The sequence below is a fragment of the Podarcis raffonei genome, chromosome 14 (assembly GCF_027172205.1).
Source record: "Podarcis raffonei isolate rPodRaf1 chromosome 14, rPodRaf1.pri, whole genome shotgun sequence".
Taxonomy (NCBI): Eukaryota; Metazoa; Chordata; class Lepidosauria; order Squamata; family Lacertidae; genus Podarcis; species Podarcis raffonei.
In genome coordinates this window covers 46,876,661-46,897,290 of record NC_070615.1, presented here as the reverse complement: position 1 = coordinate 46,897,290, position 20,630 = coordinate 46,876,661, and the positions used below count along the sequence as shown (strand labels likewise).

Below are 20,630 nucleotides of genomic sequence, written 5' to 3'. Positions count from 1 at the left end.
AGACTCTTGAGAGTCCCATGGACTGCAAGAAGATCAAACCGATCCATTCTGAAGGAAATCAGCCCTGAGTGCTCACTGGAAGGACAGATCCTGAAGCTGAGGCTCCAATGCTTTGGCCACCTCATGAGAAGAGAAGACTCCCTGGAAAAGACCCTGATGTTGGGAAAGATGGAGGGCACAAGGAGAAGGGGACGACATGGTTGGATAGTGTTCTCGAAGCTACCAGCATGAGTTTGACCAAACTGCGGGAGGCAGTGGAAGACAGGAGTGCCTGGAGTGCTCTGGTCCATGGGTCACAAAGAGTTGACACGACTAAACGACTAAACAACAACAACAAATGTGGGTTTTTAAAAAAATGAATAAACTCGTAACTCAGGTTACAGACGCTTATGGTTATGTGTTTCCAGGTTATGGACGCGCCGCAACCCAGAAGTACCAGAACGGGATACTTCCAGGTTTCAGCGCTTGTGCAGAAGCGCCAAATCGCGCTTTGCACATGCGCAGAACGCCAAATTGCGTCACATGCGTGCGCAGATGTGGCGCTGCGAACGTGCCTCCCGCACAGATCACGTTCGCAACCCGAGATTCCACTGTAAATAAATACCCGTCCACCCACCTACCTGGCACTCAGTGCCCTCCAGGTTGCGGGTCACCATGGCGTGTTTGGGGCGATGCAGCATGCTGCAGAGCTCCTGGCCCAACTTGAGGGCAGCGGCGCGCACCAGGCGAGGAGACTTGCGGCCGATCCAGATGAAAACGTCAGACCAGCAGTCCAGGATGTAGACCGACTTGGTGTCCAACAGACTTTGAAGCTGAGGAAGGGGAGACAAGAAGGAAGGGTTTTGATTCACCCTGCTCGGCTGCCAAGATCAGTTTCGGCGGCTCCTCAAGTCCTGGTGCCAGAGTTGCCCAAAGGGCCCGTCGGAACAGCAGTTATTTGGAAATGTGCTGCCCCCATTTCAAAGCAGCTGTGTAAGCTGAGCGCCTTCTCAGTAGTGGTGCCCGCCCTAATAATTGCCCTCCCTTAAGTCTAAGACATAAGTAACTATGGCTGAATCAACACAGATACAAAAAACGATGTGAAAACCATTTTTTAAATAAAGTTGTAAAATATATATGGAATTTGCCATTAGCTCATCAGCACCATCTAGTGCCACATTTGTATAATGCACTTAGGTAAAGGTAAAGGACCCCTGACAGTTAAGTCCAGTCACAGACGACTCTGGGGTTGTGGCGCTCATCTCGCTTTATAGGCCGAGGGAGCCAGCGTTTGTCTGCAGACAGTTTTTCCGGGTCATGTGGCCAGCATGACTAAGCCACTTCTGGCAAAACCAGAGCAGCGCACGGAAACACTGTTTACCTTCCTGCCGGAACGGTACCTGTTTATCTACTTGCTTTTGAACTTCTAGGTTGGCAGGAGCTGGGACTGAGCAACGGGAGCTCACCCTGCCGCCAACCTTCTTATCGGCAAGCCCTAGGCTCAGTGGTTTAGACCACAGCACCACCCGCGTACCTGTATAATGCACTTAAAACACACTTAAATATATAGAAACATAATAAAACATCAAACATTAAAAACTTCCCAATACAGGCTGCCTTCAGATATTGTCAATGTCAGATTGTTGTTTATTTCCTTGGCATCTGATGGGAGGGCGTTCCACAGGGCAGGTGCCACTACCAATCAGGCCCTCTGCCTGGTTCCCTGTAACCTCACGTCTTGAAGTGAGGGAACCACCAGAAGGCCCTCAGAGCTGGTGCGCTGAATGCTGGAGCTGGAGACGCTCCTTCAGGTATACAGGACCGAGGCCGTGTAGTGGTTAGAGTGTTGGACTGGGACCTGGGAGACCAGGGTTCAAATCCTGACTCGGCCATGAAGCTCACTGGGTGACCTTGGGGGCCAGTCACTGCTTCTCAGCCTAACCTACCTCACAGGTTTTCTGTGGGGATTAAAGGAGATGGGGGAGAACTGTGAAGCTTATTGGGGGGGAAATGAAATAAATGAAATAAATAAATAAAAATAAATAGGTCCCCTGATGCAGTTGTGTTCCTGGGAGCGAGTAGAACTTCCCCCTCCATTCCCTCTCCCCATCCCATTCCTGCATTGCAGTGGGGTTGGTTTAGATGACCCCTGGTGGTCCCATCCAATTCTACAATTCTCTCTCCTGTTTTTTTCACTCTATAAGACACACTTTTTTCCTCCTAAAATGTAAGGGGAAATGTCTGTGTGTCTAATAATAATAATAAAATTTATTTATACCCCACCCTCCCCAGCCAAGGCTGGGCTCAGGGAGGCTAACAAGCAATAATAAAAACAAGTTGAATGAATACAACTTATAAACAAGATTAAAATACAACATTAAAACATTGAAACATTAAAATGCAGCCTCATCGCAGGAGGAGAAAGGAAAAAAGAAAGAGGGGGAGGGAATCACATTGACGCCAATCCAAAGGCCAGGTGGAACAACTCTGTCTTACAGGCCCTGTGGAAAGAAATCAGATCTCGCTGGGCCCTGGTCTCACGAGACAGAGTGTTCCACCAGGCCGGAGCCAGTGTTGAGAAGGCCCTGGCTCTGGCTGAGGCTAATCTGACTTCCTTAGGGCCCAGGACCTCTAGGGTGTTGCTATTTATGGACCTTAAGGTCCTCCATGGGGCATATCGGGAGCGAATGCGTGGTCCCTGAAGGCGAATTGCCCAGGGGCGAAAAGCAGATCATGCTTTTTTTTTTGGAAAGAAGGAAGTGGGTGTTGAAACAAAACCGCTGATCGGCAAGCAATCGGGAGGGAGATAAAGCTGCTGGTAAAGGAGGAGGGAGGTAAAGACAGTGAACTTGCAAGGAGAGGAGACAGGAATACTAAAAACAAGCAATGAGGAGAGAAATTTGAAGAAAAGGAGGAGCAAAAAAACTGCTCCAGCTAAGGAAAAGACACTAAGGCGAACAAGAGCGAAGGGGGTGTTGAAAGGAAGCAGCTGATCGGCAAGCGATCGGGAGGGAGATAAGGGAGGCTAGCGATAAAGGAGGCTGCCTGGGAGGAGGGAGGTAAAAGCCCATGGATCCTCAGGATTTTTGCATTGGGCTACCCCAAACTCACTGTCAAATCACATATCATGTCTGTGGCCACAGCACGAACCACAAACATCATACATCCACTGTTTCATTCAGAATATTTTTTTTCTTGTTTTCCTCCACTAAAAGCTAGGTGCGTCTTATTGTCAGGTGTGTCTTATGGAGCGAAAAATACGGTATATATAAACACAGAGTGGCGTACCAGTCTCATTTCTGGCAGCAGATCCACTTTGGGCCTCTTCTTGTGTTCCACAGAAAGCTTGTAGTTGATCTGGGGCAGCTCCAGGTAACCCAAACCTAAACCGACCTGTGGGAGAACAGGAGAAGGAAGAAGAAAAGGGAAAATGGGTGTTAGCAGGGAGAAGGGAGCAATCAAAAGCCCACCTGGCAAGCCCTTTCCTGCTCTGGGGTCTCTCCTGCCCCATACTTTTAAAGCAGTGTCATACCGCTTTATATAGCTCGGGCTTCCCACAAAGGATCCTGGGAACTGTAGTTTGTTATAAGTGAGTGTGACCAGGGTAGAATTGATTTAAATCAAATCGATTTAAATCACTAGTCAGTAAGACTTTATTTAAATCATTTTTTTAACAGAGAGACTCATTCTTGCTGGTATAATCTTAATAATTACAGCCAGATAAAGGTTTCATTTCTGGAATAGTAAATTTTCAGAGTACCGAAGGCAACTTTTAAGAATCTCCTCCAATGTCGGGGGTCACCTTATACGCCGGGTATGGGCGGCAAGGAGCAGAGCCCGCCCCCTGTTGCTGCCCAACATATTAGGCAACTGGGATTATAAAACAAATCTCCAAATTGCAGCTGCCAATTTGGGGGGTTGTCTAATACGCCCAGTCACCTAATACGCTGGAATCTACAGTAGTTTTTACAGTCATATCAAAAATTACGGATTTGGTTATACTATTAGAAATACAGAAACAGATAACTATGAAATTATTGTGAGGTTTTAAATAAGTTAACTGTTTATATTTGGACAACTTTTCTGCTGTATTTTACTGGAAGGAGAAAAATCATAATTTAAACGTTTTATTTAACTAAACCAATAACATTATAGCATATGTATCCATGTTTGCTAACTGATGCGGTTAAACAATATAAAAAAATTAGACTGAGTTTTAGCACACATGAAAAATGCATAACAAATCCTTATTTCCTGATGACTAGCCTTTGGGCTATAATGTAACTTTAACAGAAAATCTTTAAAAATCCGATTTAATTTTTTTTTTAAAAATCCGATTTAAATTTTTAAAAATCTGATTTTTTTTTTTAAATCATTTTAATTTTTTAAAAATTTTTTATTCAAAAGACAAACAAAACAGAAGAGCAAACTGAAAAACAGAAGAAAAAAGACAAACAAAAAATATTACACCCATGTGACTTCCCTCCCCCACAACTCGACATCCTTATTACTTACAAATACTATTGTCATTGCGTCTTTTATATATTGCCACTCATAAATTCATTTCTAATCATCTCCTTTTTTCTTATAGTCATTTGTACTTTACATATTTAATCCAAGCATATCAACATATTCTCTATAGAACAGTGCTTTTTTTCAGATAATCCTCATATGGTCCTTGATTTTCATCCACCCTCAGTGTGACAGGTGTCTGCGCCAACTTGCCTTGTAGAGTTTAGGTCTGGGAGGCTTGAAGTCATCTGGGACGTTGGGCTTGATCTCATCTGGCTGCCCTCCCAGGACCTCCCAAAACTCGGGCGCCTCCTGTGTCTGACTGACGGTCAGGATCTCTGCCTTCCCCTTCCTCTCGTTCTTATTGATCTTCTCTGCGAAAAGCCTAGGAGGCGGGTAAGAAGAGGAAGACTGATTCAGAGAAGGACAAACGGGAGCTCAGAGGAGCAGATCGCCTGCTCTGCATTGTAACAAGGGTTCAGTTCCAATTAGTGTTCGGTTTTTCATTTACCGTATTTTTCGCTCTATAAGACGCACCAGACCAAAAGACGCACCTAGTTTTTGGAGGAGGAAAACAAGAAAAAAAATATTCTGAATCTCAGAAGCCAGAACAGCAAGAGGGATCGCTGCGCAGTGAAAGCAGCAATCCCTCTTGCTGTTCTGGCTTCTGGGATAGCTGCGCAGCCTGCATTCACTCCATATGACGCACACACATTTCCCCTTACTTTTTAGGAGGGAAAAAGTGAGTCTTATAGAGCAAAAAATACGGTACTTAATACATTTCCACCCCTTTCCTCCCCAAGAGTCCAGGGTGTCGAACGACGAAGCAGCAAAACAATACATCTGAACCACCAAATGCTTCAAAACACCTGGAAACAAAATTTAAAAACAGATGTTTATCCGCACAGGTAATAATAACCTCAAGGTGGCCAGGAAGTAAAAATGGCACATAACCAGTTTCCAGGAAGCACAATCCATGGCAAGTAAATCAAGAGTGAAAATCCATGTATTATTTGTCTATGGAGCCCTTAAACAACTTGGGGGCAGTCTGCATGCAAGATCACATTAACCCATGACATGCCCACTTGACCGCTGGCACCGTCGCAGCTGCTGCATAATATCTATTTGTAAGAAATCAATGTGCTCTAGGTGGGGCTACCTTTGAAGGTGACTTGGAAACTGCAACTAATCCAGAATGCGGCAGCTAGACTGGTGACTGGGAGCGGCCGCCGAGACCACATAATACTGGTTTTGAAAGACCTACATTGGCTCCCAGTACGTTTCCAAGCACAATTCAAAGTGTTGGTGCTCACCTTGAAAGCCCTAAATGGCCTCAGCGCAGTATACCTGAAGGAGCATGTCCACCCCCATCGTTCTGCCCGGACACTGAGGTCCAGCTCTGAGGGCCTTCTGGTGGTTCCCTCACTGTGAGAAGTGAGCTTGCAGGGAACCAGGCAGAGGGCCTTTTCGGTAGTGGCGCGCCCTGTGGAACGCCCTCCCATCAGATGTCAAGGAAATAAACAACTATCTGACTTTTAGAAGACATCTGAAGGCAGCCCTGTTTAGGGAAGCTTTTAATGTTTGAAGTTTTATCGTATTTTTAATATTCTGTTGGAAGCTGCCCAGAGTGGCTGGGGAAACCCATCCAGATGGGTGGTGTATAAGTAATAAATATATTTTTATTTTTATTACAGTGTGGTAGCATCTACACTTTGGAACTCCCTGCCTATTGATATCCAGCAGGCATCTTCACTGTACACATTTTGGCACCTGCTAAAAACCATTTTTTAAAAGCAAGTCGACCCAGATGTCTGGAATGCTGATATCTGTTTTAATCTGTTTTTAGTTTACTGCTGGTTTTAATTTCTTGAATGTTTTAAAGCGTTGTTACTTGTTTTGATTGATTTTTTGCAAACTGCCTTGAGGGTTTTTATCGCTACGAAGAAACGGTGTACAAATTTTAGGAAATAAAGTATAAATGAAATAAACAAAAAATGATAATGGCATCGGCAGTTCAAATAAAGTTTACCACCCAAAGACCCAAAGCTACTGACATCAACCACGACCCTCTTCTTGCTTGGGGAGTTACCTGGCTTTGGTGGTGCCACTCAGAGTGGCCTGGCTCCCCCTCCAGATGTAGATCTCGAGGCCATGGTCCAACAGGAAGACGAACCTTGGGGAAAAAGTCCCAGGAAAGAGGCAAGTTGGAGATAAAGAAAGAAAAAGACCCTAAAGACAAGGTCATCAGAGTCTTTTTACACCAACAGCGGCCGCAAGAGTACTCGTGGCCAAAAATTGGAAGAGCAAGGAGACTCCCTCAATGTCAGAGTGGCAAATCAAATTCTGCGAATATACTGAACTAGCCAAGATGACAGCATCAATTAGTATGCAATCAAAACAATAATTAAGAAAGAAATGGAAGCGTGTTGAAGAGTATATTGTACAGTATTACTTCAGTGGAAATCTTTGGATAAGTACTGACTGAGTTCATTAAGCTAAGATGCAATGATTATGGAATAGAGGATCGATTAATGTGATGAATAAATACGAGCACAATGATAGGGTTTCAATGTAGCGAGAAGGATATCTTGCACGTGGGTGAGGAAAGTCACATGGGTGTTTGGGTAAATGGTGAATAGGGTATAGGGTTAGATGTGGGGAATCCGTATATTTAATATAACATATGTACAGTGCTGAAATTGTACGCTAACTAACGTGCAATATGAATTTAATTAATAAATAAAGGTTTAAAAAAGAAAAAAGAAAAAGACGGAAGGGGGCCTTTCCCCCAAATAGATAGAAGCTGCTGCAGATCTCACTCAAAATCAGTGATGGGGGTTTCCTCTAACCCCCCCCCCCGGTTTTATGGAACTACAACTCCCAGCACCCTCCAAGCCAGTGGTTCCCAACCTTTTTTTGGCCATGCCCCCCCCCAAGAATCTCTAAAATCCTCGTGCCTCCCTGCTCCCAATGACATATAATTCTTACTATTCAAAAAGTGAACTCCTATTTACATGGAGGAACCCTTGGTCTCATCTGCTCAATCCACCAGGGTCTGTCTTCACATGCAGGGGAAGTCTCTAACTCAACGAGGGTTTGAGACCCATCGGCTACCTTCACCTGGTTTAGCCGGCCAGTCAAAGCCATTCCCAGGGTGTGGCTGCTGTCACATGCTGACAGCTTCTAGGAGCCACAGGTGGGAACTGAAAATCACCTCACACTTTCCATATTTCTGATGCTGCTATTGAGAGATGCCCTTCCACATTATCACAAGATGTGTATGAAATAACGTCTTCCCAGGTGGCATAAAAGGTCTGTGGTCCTTGCAGGAGCCGGCTATATTGTGCCATTTCCCCATCTGAGAGTGCAACAGTCCTAACATCCCTATGCCAAGCAGGGATTGTCTAAATTTTCCAAGGATTTCCATCTCTGAACTCCAGATTGCTGTGCGACAATCAAAGAACAAACCAATTCATTGATTTAATATTGTGGTTTACTCCCTCAAATATGGATAGTAAACACTAATGTGGAGTTAAAGTTCTCTCGTTCTTTAAAGGAAATTCTTGGTGGACCTTAGAAAATAACTCCTTAACCCAATCCAAGGGTGCCTTTGCAAGTACAACTCCACCAATGTAATGAATTGATCGAGGACTTCCTATGAGACAGACGATCTAGAACGCCAACTCAGCCATACGTAATATTTTAGGATTAGTTTCCCCCCCAAATTGCTGATTTTAGAGGATTCCGTTTCCGAAAGAGAATCGCCCTAAATATTTACCGAGGATCCAGTGATGCTGCCTTCAAAGGTACCGGTTCCAACTTTATGTTCTTCTTTCCATAAACGCGGTAAAGCCTACATTGAAATCAGGGGGCGAAAATGTTAGATGACAGGGGGAAACTCAAATCCACCAATGAGTCTGTTGGCCAAAGGTCTTGGAAGTTTTGCAATTCATGAAGATTTCCCCTACTTCCTTAAAATAAGAGGACATTCAAAATGGCCAGCATGGAAGAAGAAATGGATTGACACTAGATAAAGAGAGGCTGTACCAGGACTAAAAAACTTGGCGGTTTGGAGGCCTCTGTCATATAATTTTTACACTAGAAAGATCTAGGCAGAGAAGACTGATCTATCAGGGCACTGCCCCACCAAGGGGAATTGCAAGCCAAACCGTTTCCCCCAAATTCAAAACAATCTCAAAGTCACAAATCTTTCCTGCATCCCACATTATTTATTATCCTGCTGTCAGAACTTGAGACATTCCTGCCAATCTCCTGTTTTCTGGCCAAATCAGTTTTCCGTACTGCTGAATCAACCCCAATCCAAAATTATTGCTATGGCCAAGATGTCCCCTTCCATCTGTCTCTAGGCAGAATAATCAAATGAAAATTAGAAATTTACTGGTGTTGGTCCCCTGCAATTAAGAAACAGAGGGGAACAAGGAGAACAGCCAGGAGTCATAAGTAGGAGCATCTTAAAAATAAATAAATCTGGATCCCCTAAATTACAAGTGAGTCTTTGAAGAGGCAGCAGATTGAGGCCCACTCAGAAGAGACAACCTTTTGTGGTGGTCAGGTGGGATTGCTATGAGGAATTATGAAAAATGAAGCAAGCCATTATGTCAATGATGAAAGCATTGCTTTGACTGGGCTTGGGTCATTTGACATGAGTTCTGATTCAATCCCACAATCCTCTGCACCTCTGCCATTTTCTCTCAGCCTGACAGTCACATATAGAGCATTTTACACAGACCCTTTGTTCACCAGGTATCCTGGGACATAAAGATAGGAGGTGGCTTTGATGTAGCTTTTGTTAATCTTTGGGCCAGGAGGAAAGTTCACATGGAAGTGGCAAATGCCTATCTTTCTCTTTCCTGTTTACTGCCTGTTTATGACCTTCCGGGGTTTGCTAAATGCATTCCTCCTTGATTCCTGTTTTATTTACCCTAAAACATGTATGCATGCTCAAGTAGTTCTTTGTAGTTAAGAGGCTTCCTCTGATCTGGTTTTGTCCCCACGTGGGGTTTTTTGAAATGTTCAGAGGAAATCTGATTGGTTCTTACAAACACTGTGTAAAAAGTTCTTTTGTGAATAAAACGACCTGGGTCAGGGGGTGGTGAGATTTACACTTCCTCCCAGAGTCTTGCTGGCCAAGCCTTGCGTCTATTTTATTAATCAAGGTCCAGTCCTTTCCTTTGCCTTCAGAACGCAACACCTTTGACCTGAAAGTTGCACTCAGTAATCCCAAATACTCTAGGGCTAGCAGAAAAAGGACTCTGTATGGGCTCAGAAGCACCCTCTCCTCACACAAAAGTAAAACAAGATTTGGGTGTTGTGCCCTGGATAGAAATATTAAAAACAGAAGAAGTACCAGGTCTCAAAAGGGGACATTATCATCATTTCTTACCTGGTGACGTAGTGTGTGTCTTCCACTGTATAGAAGCCACTGGCCGTCCCACCTTCAATGTAGGAGATCTCGTGATCGAAGACCTGCCAACAGCCACGAAAGTTATTTTTTTAACATCATCATCCTCCATTTGGATGAGATACCAAAAGAAAACGAAAAACTATTTCTGTATGCGATAACGGCGGCCAGAGTTTTGATAGCTCAAGGATGGAAAGATCAAGATCTGCCGACTACCGAGGAATTACACAAAACAAATGAAATACCATGAAAATCCCTGAAACGAGAAGTAATCAACTAGAAATATTATCTTATAGAAATAAACTAAATAATAAAAATCAAAAAGTTTAAGGAAAAAATTAGAAAAACCTAGAATTGAACAAAGCCTTAATGGGATGCCGGCTACAAACCTCGTTTCACTGAACCATTCAGTTTCCTCAGAAGGAAATAGAGAAATCATAAACCTTAAATGACCAAATTCAAAGAAAGGGAGTAAAACTCCCAAAAATTCTGAAGTATTATAATCCTAGCTCGACCTAGGTGAAGCAAAGCGCAGTAATAAAGGATTGAGGACTCAAAGGTACCGTTTCTAAAACTGAGTTTACAAAAAAGGTTTGAAAACCTAAATGGCAAATTTTAGACACAGCCCAACTTGAAGAAAGCCAAGCACAGTAATAAGAAGTTGAGGACTCAGATGTGAAATTTTTTGTATTGAGGAATGGCAAACAAAGATGGTAGAGTACATAGAGTTAGCCAGGCTGACGGGACGAATTCGTGAGCAGGACAACCAGACGTTCCAAAAAGACTGGAAGAAGTTTGTAACTTACCTTGAGAAACACTGTTTACATAAGAACACTGGCAGTTTACATAAGAACACTGGCAGGTTTGAGATAAACCTTAAAACTTATAATTGTTGGAGCATTCTATGTGAGATAATAGAAAGAACTATGTATAGATATGAACAGTATGCTGATATACTGTATTTTTCGCTCTATAAGACACACTTTTCCTCTCCTAAAAAGTAAGGGGAAGTGTGTGCGTCTTATGGAGCGAATGCAGGCTGCGCAGCTATCCCAGAAGCCAAAACAGCAAGAATATTCTTTTTCTTGTTTTCCTCCTCCAAAAGCTAGGTGCGTCTTATGGTCTAGTGCGTCTTATAGAGTGAAAAATACGGTAAATCAATGTGTAAATATTATAGTATGGAAACAAGAAAACCAGAAGAGGGGTAGAGGGAAGTGGGAATCCTGAGAGTTTTAGGCTACAGTGGTACCTCGGGTTACAGACACTTCAGGTTACAGACTCCGCTAACCCAGAAATAGTATCTCGGGTTAAGAACTTTGCTTCAGGATGAGAACAGAAATCGTGCAGCAGCAGCAGGAGGCCCCGTTAGCTAAAGTGGTGCTTTAGGTTAAGAACAATTTCAGGTTAAGAACGGACCTCCAAAACGAATTAAGTTCTTAACCCGAGGTACCACTGTACTAATATTGTAAGAATGTATAAATATATAATATGAAAATCAATAAAAACAATTGCCAAAAAAAAAAGTTATTTTTTTAAAAAAGCTGAAAGGGGAAAGATAGATATAGCCATCAACCTGCAGAGAGGAAGGAGCTTACCTGGCTGAACTCATCACTCTCGTCTCCCATCTCCTCCCGGATGCTGCGGCATTCAGCGCCCAGATAGTTGCGCAGGTTGACTGCATGGATGGCAGAGCAGGCTTTCTTGTCGAGCGTGGCTTCCTGGCCAATCCAGTAGTAGATCTCCCAGTTCAATGAGCCGTTATCGTCTAGGAAAGTCTGGGGAGAAGCAATGTTTGCAGCTGGACCAATGGGCAAGCACAAAAACAAACCCTCCCTGCCCTCAAGGTTGCTTTGGTGGCATCAAACCAGGCACAGTTCAAGTTTTGTCTACTCCCGTGGCAAGGGCAGGGCAGCCGTGAACCTCCAGATGTTGTCGGACTCAAACTCCCATCAGCCCCAGCCAGCAAGGCCAAAGGTAAGGGATTATGGGAGCTCTATGTTTCTGAGCACAATTCAAAGTCTTGGTGCTGACCTTTAAAGCCCTAAACGGCCTCGGTCCACTATACCTGAAGCAGCGTCTCCACCTCCATCATTCAGCCCGGACCCTGAGGTCCAGCGCCGAGGGCCTTCTGGTGGTTCCATCACTGCGAGAAGTGAGCTTACGGGGAACCAGGCAGAGGGACTTCTCGGTGGTGGCGCCCTCCCTGTGGAACGCCCTCCCAGCAGATGTCAAGGAAACAAACAACTATCTGACTTTTAGAAGACATCTGGAGGCAGCCCTGTTTAGGGAAGTTTTTAATGACTGATGTTTTAATGTATTTTAAATCTTTTGTTGGAAGTTGCCCAGAGTGGCTGGGGAAAGCCAGCCAGATGGGCAGGGTAGAAATAATAAATCATTATTATTATTATTATTATTATTATTATTATTATTATTATTATTATTATTTAGTCCTGACAACATCTGAAAGGTCACAGGTTCCTTATCCTTGGGAGATGATGGCTACCTTCACAATACATGCTTAAAACACTATAAAGCAACTTTAAACAGCCATGGCTTCCCCCAGTGAATTCTGGGAGCTGTAGTTTGTTAAGTGTGCTGAAAGTCATTAAGAGACTCCTATTATAGCTATAACTCCCAGAGTTCCCTGGGGAGAGGGACTGATTGTTAAACCATTCTGGGATATATAGCCCTGTGAGTGGGTGAGGGCGCACCCCCTAACTCTCAGCCCCCTTAGCAAACTACAGCTCCCAGCTTTAGGGGAACCCATGACTGTTTAAGGCTCAGGACTGCAATACCTCAAGGTTCGCCTCTTTCCCATATGAACGGACCTGGACCCAGCGAACATCTTCCGAGGCCCTTCTGAGGACAGGAGTGCAGCAACATGAGAAAGGGCCTTTTCTGTGGTGGCTCCCCATTTGTGGAATGCTCTTCCCCAGAAGGGTTCGGCTGGCACCTTTGTTACATATCTTCAGGTGCCAAGCAAAAATATTCTTCTTCCACACTAATTACAAAATCTATAGCCTTTTAAACTGTGTTGGGGGTGTTATTGTTTATTACTTTGTTAAGTATTTTTGTGTTTTCATATTGCAAACCGCCCTGCGATCTTTGGATGGAGGGCAGCATAGAAATGTAGTAATAATAATAGTAACGAAAGAAGAATGGCAAGGAAAGCTGATGGAATACACTGAAATGGCGAAGTTGACTGGAATAATCAGAGATAAGGACAACAGAGACTGTAAAAAAGAATGGGAATAGTTTATGATGTATTTACAGAAGCATTGTAAAGAAGTCGACTCATGGATGAAAGGATATAAGATTTTTGACATGACTGAGAATTATATAGCCAGGGACGGAGAACTTCAAGTGTTAAGATCAGAAGGCGGAAAATATGAAAACAACGAGAAGAGGCAGGAACGAAGATTTGGAGATATGCTTCAGAGGTCCAGACTATGGAGTTCCGAAAAAATTAATAATTACAATTTGGACTATAATTGGTCGTTGGCTTTTTTTTAGTTTATTATTTTTAATTGGATTATGATTTGGATATGTTGATTGGCTGTTTTTATTGGAAAATCAACAAAAATGATTTTTTTAAAAAAAAGGAAAGAAGGCGACTCACTAGCAGAGTTTGAATAAACACTTATAATTAAGAAATTGAGTATAAACGTTAAAAGGTAATAACTGGGCAAATAACAAAACGTAAGATGTAATTTGGATATATAAGTAAAGGTAAAGGTAAAGGTACCCCTGCGCGTACGGGCCAGTCTTGCCAGACTCTAGGGTTGTGCGCTCATCTCACTCTATAGGCCGGGAGCCAGCGCTGTCCGCAGACACTTCCGGGTCACGTGGCCAGCGTGACAAGCTGCATCTGGCGAGCCAGCGCAGCACACGGAACGCCGTTTACCTTCCCGCTGGTAAGCGGTCCCTATTTATCTACTTGCACCCGGGGGTGCTTTTGAACTGCTAGGTTGGCAGGCGCTGGGACCAAACGACGGGAGCGCACCCCGCCGCGGGGATTCGAACCGCCGACCATGCGATCGGCAAGTCCTAGGCGCTGAGGTTTTACCCACAGCGCCACCCGCGTCCCTGATTGGATATATGGTATGCTATGCTACATATCCTGATTTGGATATATGGTATGCTATAAAGATAAGAAGAATATAACAATATTTAATTATAAAATTATAAAATTAAGGTAGAGCAGAATAGGAGAAGCAAATATTTAAAGAATCAGAGGAGGAAGTTGGGGGAAGTCAGGGGAGGGCGGGGGGGAGACTGGGGTTTATATATTCCTTTTGTGATAATGTTTTTTGTGTTAAATATAAAATTGCAAAAATAATAAAATAAAATAAAATAAAATAAATAATACTAGTAAGGTGGCATCCTAGCACATCCTAGTTTGGTGTGAGTGAGGCCCATGAAGCGATGGACAAGCAAGGATAAAAACAAGATGTCTGCCCCCCTCACCTTCAGGACAATGTAGCAGTCGGCCTCGTAGAACTTCCCGTGAAAGGTCTCGTCCACCATTGTGGGCACAAAGTTCTCGATCTGCCAGACGGTGACGCCAGGGAGCTGCCCCACGTCCTCCGTAAAGAACTCAGAGTAGTTGAGCTGAGGCTTCTCCAAACTCTGATCCCAGCGGCGGGTTTTCAGGTCCGTGTACTTTGGGTCTCCGTTCTCCTGGCGCAAAAAGAAAATGGAGGGAGAGAGTGAGTTAGTAAAGGATCCTAACAGCGATAAGGACAAAGAATAAGGGATGCTAGTAGCAGAAAAGGAGGGGAACCTAGAGTGCGTTCAGACATGGGGATAATTGCATTGCATTTTTCTGATTATAATGCTACTGCTTCTTTAACCGGATTCTAATATTCATTTGACAGTGCAACAATACCTGTTGCTTTATGGGATGGTGGCTTTTTATATATTGTCATCCCGTGCTGAACTTATTTTTTAAAAAATAGTTTTTATTAAGATTTTACATTTTTTAACATCAAAGTATCATAACATACACAGTGGTACCTCAGGTTAAGTACTTAATTCGTTCCAGAGGTCCATTCTTAACCTGAAACTGTTCTTAACCTGAAGCACCACTTTAGCTAATGGGGCCTCCTGCTGCTGCCACGCCGCCAGAGCACGATTTCTGTTCTCATCCTGAAGCAAATTTCTTAACCCGAGGTACTATTTCTGGGTTAGCAGAGTCTGTAACCTGAAGCGTATGTAACCTGAAGCATATGTAACCCAAGGTACCACTGTAACAAAAATACCATCCCCCAATTTCCCCCTTCTCTCCACGACTTCCCTCAGTTTCCTCTTCTGGTTTTTTGGTGTATTATCTCCTATTCTTTGATTTTTTTACAAAAAAAATAGTTATAATTCTTCTCTTTTCATTTTAACATCAACATTCTATTTCCTACATTTGTTTTGTTAATTGCAAGTGTTTAATCCAGGCATTGGCAAACTCGGCCCTCCAGATGTTTTGGGACTACAACTCCCATCATCCCTAGCTAGCAGGACCAGTGGCCAGGGATGATGAGAATTGTAGACTCAAATCATCTGGAGGGCTAAGCTTGGTTTAATCAAACCCTGCAAGTGAGTCCATTTCTTTATATTGATTCTGTAAATATGACACGAATGGTTCCCCAGTCTTTCTTAAAATCTGTATTGTCCTTATCTTCCCATGCTGAACTTTAAACGGCCATCACAGCCTCTTGTGGAAGTGAGTTCCCCAGATTAACCCAGAAATTCTTTATTTTATCTGTTCCGAATTTCCCAACATTCAGCTTCACTGGACGCCGAAAACTTCTTGCGTTAAGAGAGAGAGGAAGAAAATATTTCCTTCCTCCACGCCATGCAGAGTTTTATAAATGCCTCTTCCTTGCCTTTTCTTTAAGCTCAAGAGTCCCAAGCGCTGCAACCTTGGAGTCACTCTCCATCGCTGCGTGTTCCTACCTCCATCTTCTTGTTCTTCTCTTGCGCCACGTCCGACATCCCCTTCAGCACCTGCTTTGCCTGATCATCCTGTGATGAGTCTTTGTGTCTCCGCAGGCGCATCTTTCGCGCCATGGGGTCCTTTGGGCTGCTCCCTAGGAACAGAAAGGGGTGGGGGGTAAGGAAAGAGAGAAACAAATAATTTTAGGGGATGGAAGATAGCTTTGAAGCTCCCACAAGAATCGCTTATACACGCAGTTTCTGCTCTGCAAACACAATGTGTTCTCAGGAGATGGTTTATCAGGTGAGCGTTCACATAACAAGTCAACGATTCGCACTAATTCCTATGGGGAAATGTCTAATGCGTTCCTGGTCGCAAAATTTTGGCCACAAAATGATGAAAAAAACCCAGGGAGAATTCTCTGAAACACTGCAGAAGGCAAACAAGGAAGGGAAAAGATGCTCTCTTCTTCATTCAACCTGTCCCCTTTTCTCCCTTCCCCTGCTCTCCCCCCCCCCATGGTTTCCACTGGACCAACAAGACACAAAAAAGTAAAGCTTGTTTAAGGCTGCTTATTTCTTTACAGTACTACACACAGGTCTGGCTACTTGGATCTCTGAATCTGAGGAGCGTATAAGTGAGGTTTGGGTACTGATCCCTCGTGTTTGGATAAGTGAATTTTTGAATAACAAGTGTTTGGATAGTGCACGTGTGGATAGATATTCAACGCTCAACTTACACATGGGTTATATTCCGGGGTAGTGAATAGAGCCAAAATTGTGTATAGTCAAAACACACATTCTCTGCACCTCCCAGGTGAGTGCAATGGAGGGTGGGAGGGATGACTGACTCCCCACTCCCCTTTAAAAAGTCCAGCACTTTTTTTCTGACAAGCACGTAAAGCCGAATTTGCACAACTTGAATGTGCCTAAGTTGTGAGTTGGAAACAAGAAGCAATTCCGACGAAAGAAGAATGGCAGATGAAATTAATGGACTATGCAAAATTGGACAAAATGACAGGAAGGATTTTAAACCTGCGGGACCAGAGATTTACAGAAGATTGGAAGAAGTATATGAATTATTTGAAGAGCAACTGTAATCAACAAATTACGTTAGTAGGACTACAAGAAGTTTTGTAAGGAGAAATATACGAAGAGTTACAAAGTAGAAAAAGATAGAGATATTGGTTATGAGTTTGAAATGTAATAGGGAAGATAAGAAATGCATACTAAGAGACTAGATTGGAAAATTTTCAGACAGGATTGATGGAAGTCAAAAAAAATGAATAAGATGTAAAAGTATGTTTAATTACTGTTGAAAATGATACGTTAAAAAACTAATAAAAAATTATATATATTAAAAAGTTGTGAGTTGACCGTATATTTAAAAACTTCTGAGTCTTTTAAACCAAACCGTCATTTTTTTTTTAAAAAAAATCTCCAACTGGTAACAGGCCTGCTGAAATTAACGGACCTACAGTAAATTGCTCAGGTCTTATTAATTTCAGTGGGTCTATACTCTGTGCAGTTTTAACACTGGATGCAATTCACTGGTAGGAAACAAGGCAGTTTATCATTTGCAAGGAGGCAGGGGGTGGGGAAATCGCAAGGCCAGGATAACCTGCAGTACCAAACTCACCTGCCCCAGCAGCTGCTACGGTGGCAGGGGAGGCCCCCGCCAGTCGCAGCTGGTTCTGCAGGGAGAAGTCAATGTTGTACCACTCGGAGGTCCTGTCCACAGGCTTGGGGGGCATCACCAGGTTGGGGTTCTCACGAACATCAAGGATCTGCAAGAAGGAAGGGCAGGAAGGAGCGATGGATTCACAGAGCCAGAAGGCGAGTTGGGGGGAAAGGCTATTCAAGTCAAAGGCAGCTACGGGAGCGAGAAAAACAGGAGCTCATCCACATCCTGCTAGGACCCACTTTGAACAGTCATAGCTTCCCCCAAAGGATTCTGGGAAACGTTGTTCGTTAAGGGTGCTGAGAGTTGACCCCTATTCCCCTCAAAGAACTACAGATCTCAGAGTGGTTAATCAGCCACTGGGAATTGTAACTGTGAGGGGTTAAGTCAACATCATATAGGATTTTAGCTTCTCACTTTTGGCCCATCAGGGGCCAAGTGGAGTCCCACAGCATGAAATATGATAATAATAGTAATTTTTTATATATACAGGGGTACCTCGGGTTAAGTACTTAATTCGTTCTAGAGGTCCGTTCTTAACCTGAAACTGTTCTTAACCTGAAGCACCACTTTAGCTAATGGGGCCTCCTGCTGCTGTTGCGCCGCCAGAGCATGATTTCTGCTCTCATCCTGAAGCAAAGTTCTTAACCTGAGGTAATATTTCTGGGTTAGCGGAGTCTGTAACCTGAAGTGTATGTAACCTGAAGCATATGTAACCCGAGGTACCACTGTATACACACACACACACACACACACATATATATATATATATATATATATATACCCCGCCTGTCAGGGAACTGCCATCGCAGCCAGGAGTGGAGGAAGGGCTCCCAAGCGATGCCGGAGAAGGTCCCAGCAGGAAAGGAGGGGACTCAGCGACCGGGGAAGGAAATCAGCGTTACACCAGGAAGAAAGGCGGGCAGAGGCGGGCTCCGGAGAGATGGCTCCAGGACTCTTCGCCAGAGACCAGCGAGGAGAGTACGGGCCTCCACTGCCCACACCCACCCTGCGCAGAAGACTTCCGCGCAGGGAGGCTAGGCGGAGACTTGGCGTCAAAGAGCTTTTATGTTGGAAGAAGTTCAGGAAACGCCCACTGACGGATTCTGCCAGTGACTGAGACAGACGCGGAATCAGGACTGTCCAGCCAGGGGAAGGTTTATCCAGGCAACCTCGCCGAGAGTGGCGGCAACTTACGCACAAGCAACCCCCAATTCCCATTACGCCGCCCATTTGGATGGGTTTCCCAGCCACTCTGGGCCGCTCCGAACAGATAATTAGAAATTTCCCTAAACAGGGTTGCCTTCAGATGTCTTCTAAAAATCAGACAGTTGTTTGTTTCCTTGACATCTGACAGGAGGGCGTTCCACAGGGCGGGTGCCACTACCGAGAAGGCCCTCTGCCTGGTTCCCTGTAACCTCACATCTCGCAGTGAGGGAACCGCCAGAAGGCCCTCGGAGCTGGACCTCAGGGTCTGGGCTGAACGATGGGGGTGGAGATGCTCCTTCAGGTAAGATGTTGATCCCCTTTTCTTACGCGCCCCCCATCCCAACTCCCAGGCCCTCCTGTCAGCAAGGACCCCCCTGGCCTCACCTCAATGTCTGTCAGAAAGTGCACAGCCTCGGGTAAAGTGACCAAGCGGTTCTTGTTCAAAACCAACTTCCTGAGCTTGACACACCTGTGGAGAGAAAAAGAGAAGCGTACCGTCTCCCTCTGAACCAGATAAGTCATATGGGGAAGGGCTGTAGTTCAGTGGTAGAGCATCTGCCTTACATGCAGACGGTTCCGGGTTCGAATCCCCAGAATTTCCAGGTAGGCCCAGGAGGGAGCCCTACTCAAAACCAAACATGGCAATAATTCTGGCATCTGGCCAATAACATAAGGGCAGCCTGTCATATCAGGCCAATGGGACCATGGAACCCGGGATCCTGTTCTCACAGGGGCCAAGTAAGCAGGATTTGAGCACAAGAACCCTTTCCCCTCATGTGGTTTCCGACAACTGGTACTCACAGGCATTGCTGCCTTTAACTGTGGAGGCAGAGCTTAGCCATTGCGGCTCGTAGCCATCGATAGCGTTCTCCTCCATGAATCCTCTTTTAAAGCCATCCAAGTTGGCAGCCGTCTCCAGTGGCAGTGAGTTCCATAGCTGAACTCTGCGCTATGTGAAGGAGGACATTCTGGTCTGGTCTGAATGGACATCCATTGGACGTCCACAAGCCCTAGTGTTACGGGGGCGAAAAAGTCTCTCCATCCACTCTCCAGTGCCATGCATAATTGTACAAAGGGCGATCATGTCAACTCCTTGATGCCTTGACCCTAAACTATCTTTCCTATAGGGAGCTCAAGGTAGTGTATGTTGTTCTCCCACCCTTCCCTCCACTAACAACAGCCCTGTGAGGTAGGCTAGGCCCTGAGAGTGTGTGTTAACTGGCCGAACGTCACCCAGCAAGCATCATGACCAAGGGAGGGGCTTCAACTCTGGTCTTTGAAGCCTGAGGTCCACCACTCTAGGCAATACCCCACCACTGGCTCTCATTCCAGGCTTTAAAACTGCTTAACCTTTTAAGCCTCTGAGACTCAAACAAAACTGCCCTTCCTATTTATCATATTTTAACAACTGTTATTTGCTGGGAGGGGGGGAATCCAATGTAGCGGTCTTCCGCTTTTATTGCTCAGCTCCTTGAGAGAAGCAAGTGTTGAAGGCTGCACGACAGAAATCGAATAAAGGAAAATAAATATTAGAGGCTTGCCCCAAAATTGATGAATTACAAGCTTTGGGTTCATAGGTAGGTAGAAAGAGACATTACAGTGATACCTCTACCTATGAACGCTGTTCATACCCCGGAAAGTTGCTAAGTACAGCACTGCTTCTGCACATGCGCAAAGCGCGATAGAGCGCTTCTGCACATGCGCAGAGTGTGAGGATCGCTTCTGCGCGTGCAGTGAAGCCGGAATTAAACACTTCCGGGTTTGCCACGTTCATAACCTGAAAAGCCGCAACATGAAGCAAACGTAACACAAGGCATGACTGTAATTACCGTATTTTTCGCTCTATAAGACGCACCAGACCACAAGACACACCTAGTTTTTGGAGGAGGAAATCAAGGAAAA

The 20,630-nt window shown here is 44.4% G+C and overlaps 1 protein-coding gene across 1 annotated transcript in view; it reads right to left on the bottom strand.

Annotated features, from left to right (window-relative positions):
- Positions 1-20,630, bottom strand: part of FLII (FLII actin remodeling protein) — a 53,475-nt gene that overhangs the window by 16,540 nt on the left and 16,305 nt on the right. Inside the window, exons 10-20 of the mRNA XM_053364172.1 lie at positions 19,113-19,197; positions 17,478-17,625; positions 15,860-15,993; positions 14,381-14,593; positions 11,509-11,688; positions 9,896-9,978; positions 8,270-8,344; positions 6,581-6,664; positions 4,705-4,876; positions 3,268-3,372; positions 621-812 (exon numbers count right to left, since the gene is read on the bottom strand). Of these exons, the coding sequence (XP_053220147.1) occupies positions 621-812; positions 3,268-3,372; positions 4,705-4,876; positions 6,581-6,664; positions 8,270-8,344; positions 9,896-9,978; positions 11,509-11,688; positions 14,381-14,593; positions 15,860-15,993; positions 17,478-17,625; positions 19,113-19,197 (1,471 nt within the window). The remainder of the gene's footprint in view (positions 1-620; positions 813-3,267; positions 3,373-4,704; positions 4,877-6,580; positions 6,665-8,269; positions 8,345-9,895; positions 9,979-11,508; positions 11,689-14,380; positions 14,594-15,859; positions 15,994-17,477; positions 17,626-19,112; positions 19,198-20,630) is intronic.